This window comes from Leuciscus leuciscus, assembly GCF_965113295.1.
Source record: "Leuciscus leuciscus genome assembly, chromosome: 15".
Lineage (NCBI taxonomy): Eukaryota > Metazoa > Chordata > Actinopteri > Cypriniformes > Leuciscidae > Leuciscus > Leuciscus leuciscus.
The window spans coordinates 9956735-9971559 of NC_138739.1; the positions used below are offsets into that span (position 1 = coordinate 9956735).

The following is a 14825-nucleotide window of genomic DNA, read 5'->3' on the forward strand; positions in this document are numbered from 1 at the left end:
GATCCAAACAAGGGGCAAATAGAGTCCGAAGGGCAAGGCAAAGGGTTAATCCAGGAAACACAGGCAGATATCAAAACACGAGAAAACAGGCAAGGCAAGACTTAAAACAACTGAGTGGGCTCCATAGAGTAGCTATCGCTATGATATGCGCTATACAATACTCAGCGCTCACAGAGAGAAAGTCCAAGGCTTATAAAGTGTGTGTGATTGGGTGATAGTGATTGTGAGATAGTTCTCAGCTGTGAGTGTGATTAGTGTAATCAGCTGTGTGTGTCGTCCGTGCAATGGATGATGGGAAATGCAGTCCAGTGTGCTGTGTGGTGTAAGAGTCAACATGTAGAAGCGACCTTTGGTGGCTATCGGGCAGAGGGCCACAGACCGGATTTGTGACAGCTGTAAACATACAGAGAGAGATATAATGCGTTTTTTTTTATTATAATAACCTTATTTAATGATATAAGTAAACATATAATAAATATATAATATAGTACACATATTTAGCAAAACAGTGTTCATTCGTGTTTATTTACTATTAGCTAGAGATGATTGGTTCACGTGCCGCTAGGGATCTGTCGCGTCACATTTACAAGCGCCAAAACGGTATTTATTGTTTGAATTTCGTAATAAAAGTGACAGAACCTGATAGCTGAGATTTTTTATATCATAAGTAACCTGCTCTGTAGTCTGTCTATCTCCGTGCCCTCATTGCTTCGTGAGAAAATGAATGCGTGAGAGTTGGCAGCTCTGTAAAATTTTAATAAATATCCGGATAAGTTACGGCTGGCAATAAGGACGGATCTTTACTTAAGGCTATTGGGTCTATTTGATATGGGTCCACACCAATCAAGCTTATCTTCTCTTGATACAGACGAGATGAAGCCATTAAGCTACTGCTCCCCTCAACTCAAACCTGCGTGCGGCTAGGGGCAGGACAGATGTCATGTCAACAATATGGCCGCGGTTAGCTACTTCCGGTGTTTGGAATAAGGCCTATATATTTACCGATATTTTTTGCATTTCTAATCCAAACAATGTCAAACTTGGCACTGCACTTACTCATGCCTCTAGCGAGACACCTGTCAAGTTTGAAATCCATAGGAATAACGGTTCGAGAGATATGCGAATAACACACACACACACACACACACACACAGAAAGACGTTCCCGTAATTTATAGATAGATATAATATACAGAAGTAAATGGCGTAGGTGACTTACAGATTTCAAGGAGCAGGCTACACAGAGAACTCCGAAAAAAATGCTAGGCTTGAGCAAACCGTTTGTGAATAGGTTACTACCAAGCGGCAACATTCTAATCTGAAAAATGAAGCCTAACCGGAAGTGCGAAAAACTGCAATACATCGAAAATCCGCTAGGGGCAGGTTTTTTCACAGCATAAATTCATGTTTTTAGAGGTTGGTCCCATGGACTTTTATTGTATTTTTCGATAGGTTCCGAGTGCCTGACAACTGTGAGGGGGGTACAATTTTTTCTAACTTGTTAGTTTAGATCGTATTTAGATATACTACTGTTTTTGTATCATGAAATGCAGTTTTAAGAATTTTTCAGGCGAGAATGTAGTTGTTTAAAGCTCAAATCTGTGGTTTATATAAAAAAAATTTGAAAAAGATTTATATAAAGATTTATGAAAAAAATTTCCAGGTTCACTGAAAAAAATTCTTCTAACCCTTGTAAATGTTACATGTTTTATCTGGTTAATGCCCTTGTTTAAAACAAGTTAATTTCATTCAATTAAAAGTAATTAGAACAAAAATGTTTAATTTAATTTCCATATACACTGTAAAATGAATACGCTATATCTACTCAATAAAATTGCGCAGATTACAAGCAATATTATTAATTAAATTTAACATATTAGAATTGAGTAATAATTAATCAAATGAATTCCTTAAAAGTTAACCATTTAAAAAATTTTAAACAAAAATATCTGAATAACAGACAGACGTCAAATATGAATTAAGAACTCTTTATTTTGTATTGCCAACATTGAAGACACCCGATGTTAACAAGCAGAATCACTGAAGGAGAAAACCGTAATGTTAAAACCGTAATTTTAAGTTACCATCATGGGGATCAGTGTGTGTTTTAGTTGGGCTCTTTACCCTTAAACTGTCAACTTTAGATTTTGTTTGGCTGCTGTACTTGAGTTATAACAGCCAGATGAACAAATAGAAAAGGTGATCTGATGGTGTTGGTTGTGTTTTAACATAATCATTATTTCACTATCATTTAACCTGAATCACTGAATTCATATAGAGCCCAATTTCTGAGTTAGGTTTACTTTATTAATTATAGCAGCACTGTCCTTGTACAGCATAATATTTTTAGCCTTTTCAACGAAATCCATATGATCAAATCAATAAAAAATAAAAAAAAACTTCAAAAAAGTTTTTATGTAGGCACACACAGACATCAAGAATTCGCGTATGAATCTCAGCAATGGTGACAAACAGATCACCTCTGATCATAAGCTCATTATTTATTCATGCAGCAATGCATTGTAGCAACAATGGCGTCCGGCCAGCTGCTTTTCACATTAAGTGAATCATGAGGGTATCGAACACATCTTCTTTGTCCTTAGGAAGACAAGCTCTGGTTAAATATTACTCCCTTAAGGGGTAATTCACCAGCGCCGGGGTGTCTGTTGAGCCTTTACATCGTCTTGTGAAACGACCCAAAAGACGAAGCTAGACGCAAACCAGCCGGACACGCGCACGCTCGCCCCCTCTTCAGCACCACACTGAAAGAACACAGAATCTTGCAAGTAACGTAACTCTCTCTAAACGCTGATTTCAGGTGTCCAGTTCTTAGGTCTGTGAATTAAGTTACCCTCTATCTCTTCTTTCTTTCTTTCTTTCTTTCTTTCTTTCTTTCTTTCTTTCTTTCTTTCTTTCTTTCTTTCTTTCTTTCTTTCATTTCATTTCATTTATTCTGACCACGCGATGTTTTCTGTTTTGTTTGGTTAAATGTTTGTTTATTGTCTGCATTTTTACGTACGTTTATATCTGTAGTTTATATAACCTCTAGTGTGTGCCATTTTATTAATAAACCCATTTATACTTTTAATTGTCTCTGTGTTTGAAAACCCACCTTATAAAGTCAATGAAACTAAAAGATCTAAGCTACAAAGCTCGATATTGTAAACTACATTTACCCCCTTCTTAACTGTGATAATCTTACATTTATTCGCTGGACGAATAACTGATGACCAAACCAGTTACAGAACAAGGTAATCTCGACAATTGATAAAATAAATGTACATGCGATTTCTGAATTATTATGACCATGAGTTATAATTATTAATATTTCCAAAATTCCCTATATCCTTGAGCTAATTCACATTTACCCAGAGTCGTTTACGTTACAGCATGATGGGAGCCATGAATGTGTTTTGATTGGTGGCACCCAGAATGCACTGCAACATGCTTTATAATTGTCACCATTGTTGAGATTCACAGGCTGATTCTTGAAAAAATTTAGTAAATTCAACTCAAAATAGTTTAGCTAAAATTATGAATATAATTAATCTGAAATTACTTATAAAATATAAGTACAACCAATTTACAAAATATAAGTACACTCAAATAAAAAAATATATCTGGATTTAGATCAATTTATTTCGTGCAACCCCTTGACATAATAAAATTAAGTAAAGTCAACATAACATTTTTTTCAGTGTTGTGAGATCCAGGCGATGACCGGGCTCTCAGCGCTCATGTACCCCACCTGGAACAGCCTTTCCTCGGCTAGCCGTTCTGACGTTTGCCGCTGACTCTGGCGTCTCTGTAGTGGTTAAACATAATAATTCGTCTTGTGTATATCTAACGGGCGATTTTTGGTCTCGTGAATCTATAATTTGTTCCCTGGCCAATCGTTTTGGCTGAGGCTAGCTTAAGTGAAGTTTCATAACTTTATAAACTATTTAACTTTACCGTTGTATGGTTAGACTAGAGCGCTGACTTTGTATGTTTGACTGAATTGTTTGCTTTATTTGTATAGCTTCTTGTACCTTTTACTTATACTTTTATAATGGCTAATATTGATAAAACTGAAATTTAACAAAAGAGACTGGGTTGAGTTTTGTCATTTTAAATTTAAATACAACGAAGATGATCCGTAATGTTGTTTACTGCAACATCTGCTGTTTAGTACAAATGCACATATTGCCTGGACCATATTAAAATGTTTAATATTTTTATATTACACTGTAAAAAAAAATTACATCCCCAAGTCAAAAATTTCTAGTGACTGGTCACATCTAAATTTTTCAATTAGTCTGACGTATTATTTATCATTGAGCCAATGTTAACAGACTATTGCAACAAGAATTGCACTTGGGCCAATTAAAAAATTTAGATGTGACCAGTCACTAGAAATTTTTGACTTGGAGAGGCTAGAATTTTTTTACACGAAAAGAGGCAGGGTTGTGTTTTATATTTCGTTTTGTTATAAATAGGCTAACGTTTTATGCAGTGAAAATAATCAATACGCGTTGCCTGAACCACATTTGTGTGGCTATAATGTTTCAAGATTTCTTTAAATGAAAACGAAAAGAGTTAGTGTGGTGTTATATAACATATTTCTTTTTATTGTTGCCTAAATATTACAGAGATAACCGGAATAGCAGAGCGAGCAGAGTGACGCGCGCTCTTCCATTTGCAGAATAACCGGACTCGCGTCCTTTACCCATATATGGATTGGCCAGAAGGTGGGCGGGGTTAAGATTTCCCAAGAGGCTTTTTCGACTTCATGCAGCTCTGCGCAGACCGATCGGCGGCTGACTTGAAGCAGTGCATGCCGGTTAGAAATTTTGTCCGACGTGATCCAGCGCAGACGCCACGTGACTGTGACGTATGCCATCGAAGTACCGCGAGAGCGATTCGAGAGTAGCCGGAGAACTCAGCCAGCTCAGCTTCTCAAGAGCGGCTGCAATGGGCTGCAGGAGGGCTGATGACGACACAGCTGTTCTACGATTGGCCATTGCATGACAATGATCACATTTTTTGCGTGTTTATTCAAACACCTTTAGTTCCTCTAAAGCTCACAAATCAGTTTTTTATAACAGTAAACACTCTTTTCATGTAGTTGTGTCATGTTTATCAAAATAAAACTGATTAAAAAACGTAGACTCCACTACCTCCGTGAAGTTGGCACCCCATAAAACGAAATCATTTCCAAAACTATGCCATTCGTTTGTGCTGCGTTTGTGCTGATTTGTGCCGCAAAAACCAACGTTTGTGCTGGTTTCGTGTTTGAGATATTGAACAATAGGCTTGTTTGAGATGAGCAAAATCTGCGCAGAATCGATCACCGGTGATCAGCGCGAGATGCATGCCGGTTAGAAATGTGTCCGAGTGCGGTCCGCCTTGCTCTGATGTCATGTTGACGTATGTCAAAAATCTCTCGCGAGCGCAAGGCGCACCTGTCGGATTTTGCAGTCGAGCGCAGTTGCTCTCCTGACTGCGCTGATCAAAAGCATGATGGGAAACGACTTGCTGACGACACAGCTTGATGTTCATTGGTTTAAACAACCGTGATGTATTGTTCTCTTTTAAAATGTTTGAGTTTAAAACTCTGATATCATGTTTTATGTGTAGGCCTATATATTATGTGGTAATATTCCCAAACTATCTCAGTGCGATCTCTATGGGTTATATGCAATGTAATTTTTATTAAAAAAAGAAAAGAAAAAAACATGTCTGTATTAAAGAAAAAAGACTGATAAACATCATGTATGTGGAATGTAATTAAATAAGTTGCCTACTTTGGGTGTCTTGTTCATTATATTTATTTTCATATAAAAGCAACAGAACTTAAATTCCATCCAGTTTATTAGCAACACTGTGCACGAGCCTGAATCCGGTGAATCCCGCGATATCCGCCTTTGATCTCGCAGGTGTCAGATCCACTGCGAGAAGAGAGAACTGTCCGGCTTGCCTGCGCTTTTTTCACTCCTCCTCTCACTGCAGCCGCCTACTCTCGACTACATTTCATGCGAGGCAAGGCGCATCTCAAACAAGCCTATTATTTTTTGGGTTGCGTGACGTCACTCTCCACCCCATGTCCTTCAAATCGCTCCAAACCGGTGTCATTCGTTTGTGCTGGTTTGTGCCGTTAAAACAAACACTGTATCTGTTTTCCTTTCGCAGATATAACAAATTTAATTCGGGAGCTGTGACGTCACTCTCCACCCCATCCCACCTCATCTAAATCGCTCCTAACCGGTGTCGTTCGTTTGTGCTCGATTTGTGCTGGTTTGTGCCGTTAAAACAAACACTGTATCTGTTTTCCTTTCGCAGATATAACAAATTTAATTCGGGAGCTGTGACATCACTCTCCACCCCACCTCATCTAAATCGCTCCAAACCGGTGTCGTTCGTTTGTGCTCGATTTGTGCCGTTGAAAGAAACAGTGCAACTACGATCCCCTCTTAAACATGAAAAAGGGCTGAGTGCCCTCAGAATGACAAAATGTTTAATATTTTAGATTTCATAGATTAGGCTATAATAGATTAATAGATTTTAATATCTAAAAAACCGAAGCAGCACAAACGAAACTTTTTACAGCACAAACAGGCACTGTAAGCTGTCAAAAGTAGGCCTATTCAGAAAACTTAAGACACTACACAATTTTTTTAATATATTTTTTTTATTGGTTATTTTAATTTATTTTAATACAAAATTAAGCATCAGTCAGCTTACAGCCAGAGTAGTGACAGTAGCCTATACATACATATCGTAGTGCATTGGTGATTATATAAAGACCAAATGTCAATAGCACAAATCTAAAATAAAACATTCCCATATCTAAAGAAGAGCAATGCCAGCTGCGGCCCTGTGCGAGCACAAACGAACCAGACAGGTTTGTAGACGAGATGGATGGAGAGCGCGGCTTGCTTGCGTGACGTTACTACTCCTCTAAAGATGTTGTGATGTCTAAAGAATGGAATCATTTATGATGGTTCTTTCTACGGCACAAAACAGCACAAATCGAGCACAAACGAACGACACCGGTTTGGAGCGATTTAGATGAGGTGGGGTGGAGAGTGATGTCACAGCTCCCGAATTAAATTAGTTATATCTGCGAAAGGAAAACAGATACAGTGTTTGTTTTAACGGCACAAACCAGCACAAATCGAGCACAAACGAACGACACCGGTTAGGAGCGATTTAGATGAGGTGGGGTGGGGTGGAGAGTGACGTCACAGCTCCCGAATTAAATTTGTTATATCTGCGAAAGGAAAACAGATACAGTGTTTGTTTTAACGGCACAAACCAGCACAAACGAATGACACCGGTTTGGAGCGATTTGAAGGACATGGGGTGGAGAGTGACGTCACGCAACCCAAAAAAATAATGTTCAATATCTCAAACACGAAACCAGCACAAACGTTGCTTTTTGCGGCACAAATCAGCACAAACGCAGCACAAACGAATGGCATAGTTTTGGAAATGATTTCGTTTTATGGGGTGCCAACTTCACGGAGGTGACTCACCTTCATTGATAGTAGCTAAATGTTGAACTTTATTCTTGTTCAAACAGACACTGTGTGAAGCAGTACATAAAGTATTGAATGAAATGTCTCTGAAACATTATTTGGCAAATATTGCATTTATTTCACTTCAGCTGTGGTAAAGTATGCAAACACCACGTGAGCGGTCACTACGGGAACCAGAAAGTGTACGACTTCACGTCTCCGTTTGCAGCTCCTCCCCGCCTGCACGCGGCTACTCTCGCCGATTGGGTATCCAGCCGCAGCCGATGTCGAACACACCTAAGATTTTCCAAGATGGTGCCGCCCATACCCCCAGGGGGTTAATCGAGCTCTCGATTTCCGTACCACCCCCGGCGGCCGCCATTGGCTAACAAGCCTTCACCTGCTGTTAGCATCCCATTGACTCCCATTCATTTTGGCGTCACTTTGACAGTGAATAACTTTACATCTGAGGCGTTTAAAGACTCCATTTGTCCATTATTTATTTCTAAAGAAACACGACAATGTATAAAATGCTCCATTACCTTGTATCTTACGTTATGGCCCCGTAGAAGCAGTTTTTGTAAAAACAGGCTAACGATTGCGTCATAACCACGCGACTCTCTGGAAATTACCGTAGAGACAGGAGGAGAAGCTCGCAGTCAATCGGGGGGACGTGGAGGCATAAAGTCCGATAAAGTCAAGGGAGAAGCCCATTTAGAATCATAAAGTTGCTCCTGCTCCTAGCTCATGGACAGCTCCTACTCACGCTCTCCGTCTCTGCAAGTTTCGGAAGGGAATGATTTAGATTTCTCTTGGCACAGCTCCTAGAAGACTTACAACTGTCAGACAGGTTGCTCACGTCACATCCACGTCGTCAAGCTCAGTTTGAGTCTGCGCAGTTCGCTCGGCAATCAGGAAATGAGTGCTTCTAATTTGCTTCACTTTTCTCCGTTGAAACCTATGGGGTCGCTTCAGAAAGTCTATGGGTGACGTCACAGACGCTTTGTTGTCCATATTTTTTACAGTCTATGGTTACTACAAATGATGGCCGTGAATAAAATATAATATTCAGAAGTAAACAGTGTAGCTGACAGAGTGTTTATTTTTAAACCACAACCTTCTAAGTTCTTCTTTTACTGGTATTTTTAACGATATCTTTTGCATTTCTCATCCAAACAATGTCAAACTTGGCACTGCACTTACTCGTGCCCGTAGCAAGACACCTGTCGAGTTTGAAATCCATCGGACTAACAGTTCGAGAGATATGCGAATAACAGACACACACACAGACAGACAGATAGACGTTCCTGTAATGTATAGATGGATAGATATCACAAAGCATTTGTTCTATGGATGTATCAAGATAATAAGTAGGTTATTGTTGAATTGAATAATAATGGAGTAACTACAGTGAATAAGCGCCGCCGAGTGTTTCCATTATAATGAGTCTCTATCAGAATCTTCACTTCAGAAACACTGAACTCCTTCTCAACCTTCAACAAACACCTAATCCATCGTCTGAAACAAGGCACTTATTATAATAAGCATGATAAATGATAAATGTTAATCTATTCCAGGTTTACACGCTGAAACTGTCAGATAATGTAGATAACGTTCATCTAAATGTCCTAAATTATATGTGCTTCCAGTAGGTTAATATTTCCATAACATGTAAATAGTGTTTTATGATGAATATGTATAGTATTTCAGGTTAAAGATGAACAGCTGAAGTGTGTTTTTGATGATTCTCCTCAATGGGAATAATGTTGCAGATTCACAATCATCCTGTTGGGATTCTCTCGGATCACGTGATCTTTCTCCGTCTGGAAACAATAAATTGCAGGATGTTAAAGAGAGAGAAATGAACAGCAGTAACTGTCAGAAACTCATGAAATCAACAAATCAGCCATCAATCAGTGAATAATATTCTGTCTGGAATGTTTATTTCGGGATCATTTTGATGGAAACGCCATTCATTCATGTGAAAGTTTACAGCAGAAGAGCAGAAATGCTTGTATACAGTATATTCAAATATTGAAGTATTTGAGAGCGCATGCAGATTCATGAAAGTGGGCGGAGCTAAAGAGATCTTTTGGCACGTTTGGCTTGTTTCGACTCCCTGATTGGTGGAATATTTTCTGTACAGCATCATGGGTAATGTAGTTTTACCATAACAAATTCCGCTGTTAAACGTGATTATTTTTGAAAATAAGTTGAAATAATGCAGAATGACGGCTTCAACAAAAGCAAATATAAACGATTAATACCCATACTGTAGCTCACAGTAGGGCTGTATTTTAAAGGTTTATAAGTTATCATTAAAAATCAATTTCACAACAGATAAAATGAATTGAGTTTTGTTGCACTCTCCTGAGAATCTCATAAGATTTCTATAAAGACATACTAGTGAAGTATTTTACCTCATCTGTGTTTTTCACCTGGTCTCCTGTGAAATAATGAATTAATCTCTCTCTCACACACACACGTCTGGTTCGCTATCTTTTGTGGGTACTCTCCAGAGACGTAATGATTTTTATACTGTCCAAACTGTATTCTCTCCCCTTACACTAACCCTATCCCTAAAACCACACACACACACACACCTCTTCGGTTATTCTGCATGTTAACAGGCTTGTTAATGCTGAGATTAATAATATAGAAAGATTGTGTGGCTCAGATAAGGTCCAGTAGTTTTATGTCTTTGCTCTTGGCTGACATGTGGCATTGCTATGGCCTACTTGTGGCCCAGATCTGGCAAACAGGAGCGGTCCACCCAAGTGCCATCATTCCACTCAAATCTGCTTTCCACATGTGCCGGCACAAAGTTTCTATAATTCTAAAGAGCAAATGAGACTCACCGTGTAGTGACACAAACACAGAAGCTCCTAATGATCCTGAATCTGCAGCTGCTCATCTGTAGTTTATAGAGTCCAGAGTCTGTGTTTCTGATGTTTGTGATGGTCAGAGATCCAGTCTGATGATCCAGCTTCAGTCTGTCTATGAATCTCTCTTTACACTGATCATCTGTACAGGTCTGACTCTGATCTTCAGTGATTTCAGCGATGGGAATGTCTTTAAAATACCATTTCATCAAATCATCTGGGTTTCTTACACCAGGATCTAAAGTGACAGATTGTCCCTCTTTCACTGACTTTCTCCTCATTTGACCTCGTTCAGCAGCAGGAACACCTGAAACACAAACCAACAGATGCTGGAGGATCTTATTGAGGAAAAAACTCCACAAGTGTGAAAATAGTTGTGCGTATTCAATTCCTGGATCTTGACAAATTCAGTAGAAACAAAATTAACAGCAAAATTGCTAAATATCAAGTTAATCGTGGATGTTTTTATTCGTAATGATTTACTGTTTATATGTCAACTCTGCTGGAGTTTTTTTTTTTTTTTTTACAGACCCGCACATATATTACACACATAGCCTACATGTTTATACAATTAATGCATTACTACATTAAAATATACATTTCTACATTATAATATTGCAAAATAAGCACATTATAAATCTAAAATATTTATAATGATTTGCAAACACTTCTGATCATTTTATGATTTTTACACATTTACAATTTCTTTGCACTTTATTGTGAACTAAAAACAAGTATGAAAATGAGTATGATATAATAAATGCATTTAAACAGATGGAAAGAACTGGAATGAAGAGAACAAAACTAGCTGTTAAAAACTAATGGATCATCAGTGGAAAAACTAAACAGTTGAAAGTGATTCAGTTCAGTTCAATGATGCATATAAAGAGAAAAACCTCTGAATGTCACTGATATAATAAACATGATGATATTGTCACAAACCACACTCGGGAAACAGGGAGATCCAATATGCAGTAAGTATGTATTAAGGGTTAATCCAAAATCAGTGGTCAAGTCCAGGCATAGGTCAAATATCAAAAGAGCAATCCAAAAAAAAACACAAAACAAGAGCAGACAAGAACAGAACACTGAAGTAGCATGATAAATACAAGGACTCCATGACACATACTAAAACAGACAGGGTTATATACACAGGGAAATGACAATGCTAATGGGGAATTGGCTGAGTGCAATGATTAATGACAAGGGACAGCTGAGTGCAATGATGAGACAAGGATCGTGGGGAATGTAGTTCAAAATGTGACAGACACCGTGAGGAAGGAGGACATCTAGTGGACACCTGGAGAACACAACCTGACACCGTGACAGATATGATTTAAACATAATGACTCACCATGAACAGAAACACTGAAGATCTTTTCACTGTCGCTGTCGCTGTCGCTGATGATCAGTAGTGCATAATCTTCAGAGTGTCTGTTTCTGATGTTCATGATGGTCAGAGATCCAGTCTGATGATCCAGCTTCAGTCTGCCTCTGAATCTCTCAGTAACTTTATTAACTTTACTACCTTCATTACACTGAACATCTGTACAGACAACACTGAGATTTCCAGTGATTACAGCGATGTTAGTGTTATTAAAATACCATCTAATCTTCTCTTGTTGGTTTGTTTTAACACCAGTGTATATAGTGACTGAATCTCCCTCCATCACTGACATGCTGTCTGTATCAACACCAGACACACCTGAAGAAGAAATCAACAAAAAATGATGTTTTCACACAATGCCACCAAAACAGTAACTATAGTATACAGGATAAATAACTCATCAAACGTTAGCGGTACCATTGTACATGCTACTTTTAGATAGATACTTACAGCTTTTAAATATGTTTGCAAGCATCATCATATGGAGGGATTATTGGGTCAGATTTAAAACTAAAAGTCTAAATCTAAAAGTCTTAAATGAAAACTAAAAGTCTAAATTTGAAACTAAAAGTCTAAGTCGAAAACTAAAAGTCTAAGTCGAAAATGAATTTGGTATTTAGGATTGGGCATTTGGTATTTAGGATTGGGCATTTGGTATTTAGGATAGGGCATTTTGTATTTAGGATTGGGCATGTGGTCATTTAAGATTTAGGATTGGGCATTTAGGGATTTAGGATTGGGAATTTGGTATTTAGGATTGGGCATTTAATCATTTAGCCATTTAGGATTTAGGATTGGGAATTTGGGGATTTAGGATTGGGCCAGGGCCGGCCCAGCGGCTTCTTGGGGCCCCCTCGCCACCAGGGGGCCCCCAATCGAGTTTTTTTTTTTTTTTTACATATTAATTAACTTAAACAAGTGACATAAATGAATGAAAGGATTAATAATTCAAGACAAGAAAATTCTGATTTCATGATCAATATACCTGCCTACAACTGCTGCTGTGTTTGCCAGTGTTTGAGTCATGCGCATAACCTCGCGTGCATAGACAAGTCACGGTAATGTTAAGCCATGTCACAAAAATTTGATTTGATCAATGATTTATCCTTTAAATGTAATGATATTCAGACCAGAACAAGAATATAAAGATCTATAAACTATAGAAATAACTATAATAAATAATTTAAAGCGAAAGTGAAAGTAAGCGGCGTTGGGCTCACGTATCTCTCTCATTAGAATCAAAATAGGCTTGTTCGACTTCATGCAGCTCTGCGCAGACCGATCGGCGGCTGACTTGAAGCAGTGCATGCCGGTTAGTAATTTTGTCCGAGTTGATACAGCGCCGACGCCACGTGACTGTGACGTATGCCATCAAAGTACCGCGAGAGCGATTCGGGAGTAGCCGAAGTACTCAGCCAGCGCAGCTTCTCAAGAGCGGCTGCACTGGGCTGCAGGAGGGCTGATGACGACACAGCTGTTCCACGATTGGCCGGATTCACCGCATGACAACGATCACGTGTGTTTCGTGTTTATTCGAACACCTTTAGTTCATCTAAAGCTCACAAATCAGTTTTTTATAACAGTAAACACTCTTTTCATGTAGTTGCGATGTTATATTGTGTCATGTTTATCAAATTAAAACTGCAACGTAGACTCCACTTCATTGATAGTAGCTTATGTTGAACTTTATTCTTGTTCAAACAGACGCTGAATGAAGCAGTACATTTAAAGTATTGATGTCTCTGAAACATCTGTGTATTATTTGGCAAATATTGCATTTATTTCACTTCAGCTGTGGTAAAGTATGCAAACACCACGTGAGTCACTACGAGAACTAGAAAGTGTCCGACTTCACGTCTCCGATTGCAGCTCCTCCCCGCCTGCACGCGGCTACTCTCGCCGATCGGTTACATCCAGCGCAGCCGATGTCGAACACACCTAATGTTTCAACATTCGCGATGGATTTGGATGGTAAACTGTTCTTTATCATAGGCTTTGTACTTCACTCACGATCCAATATCGATGGAAAAAAATCATCCTTTTCACACGCGCAAAAATGTGCTTGGAAACATCACAGTGGAAGATTACAAAGCTTGAATATGTTGTGTGTGTGTGTGTGTGTGTGTGTGTGTGTGTGTGAGAGAGAGAGAGAGAGAGAGTCGCGGGCGCGATCGAACAGTGTAAACATAAAAACATATTCCGTCATGTTCATACAAGACATCATTCAAACTGCAAGTGTTGCAAAACGTTGGAGGATATTTTTCAAATAATTGTTTTAATATGTTTTGTGACAGTTTGTTTTCAGAAGTTTCCAAGAGTTAGTAAAAGAGTAAAGAAAAAGTTAAAACTTTAAGTATCTATTTAAAGTATTTATTTTGTATTAATATATAACCTCATTGTATTGATTGATTGATTGAAAACTTTATTGAACAACAACAATCAACACGAAATGTTCAAAAGGATAAAAACCCCAAAAAGCCCAAAGGCTTGTTTCCATTGTGGTCCTTAAGATGGAAGACGAGTAACAAGTACATGGACTATAACAACATTGAGGACAATGAAGAAAGGGGGCATAAAAAAAATACAAATAAAATAAAACAGATAAAAACACGAATAAAAAGAACGAAACAAGGACTAAATTCCCAGATAGTCAAGTCAAGTCAAGTCAAGTTTATTTGTATAGCGCTTTTCACAATACAGATTGTATCAAAGCAGCTTCACAGTATTAAATTAAAATAATACAACAAAGTTTGTTTCAAGAGGAATTTATTGATTGATAAATTAAATTAAATATCCCCAAAATATCCCCATAGACAAGATATTAATTTATAATGTAACATTATAGCGTGACATTGTGTCAATAATCGGCAAGCACAGGTGACTCTGCGTGGTGGGAGGGGGCCCCTAAATCAAATTCTGCTTAGGGCCCACAAAAGGCTCGGGCCGGCACTGGATTGGGCATTTGATGATTGAGGATTGAGGAGTGTATGCAAATAAGGAGGCGTGGCCCAAATACTGGAGGCTGGGTTTGAAATGGCTGGTGCGCAGTGGCACCTTA

The 14825-nt window shown here is 38.4% G+C and overlaps 1 protein-coding gene across 2 annotated transcripts in view; it reads right to left on the minus strand.

Annotated features, from left to right (window-relative positions):
- LOC309476223 (uncharacterized protein) overlaps positions 1-14825 on the minus strand; it is a 51547-nt gene that overhangs the window by 32714 nt on the left and 4008 nt on the right. Inside the window, exons 2-4 of one of the 2 annotated variants that reach the window (XM_082139489.1) lie at positions 11735-12085; positions 10357-10687; positions 8791-9321 (exon numbers count right to left, since the gene is read on the minus strand). In XM_082139489.1, coding sequence (XP_081995615.1) covers positions 9303-9321; positions 10357-10687; positions 11735-12085 — 701 coding nt within the window. In that variant the 3' untranslated portion in view covers positions 8791-9302. Of the gene's footprint in view, positions 1-8790; positions 9322-10356; positions 10688-11734; positions 12086-14825 lie in introns of those variants that run through there. The other variant, XM_082139490.1, reaches the window with a different exon arrangement.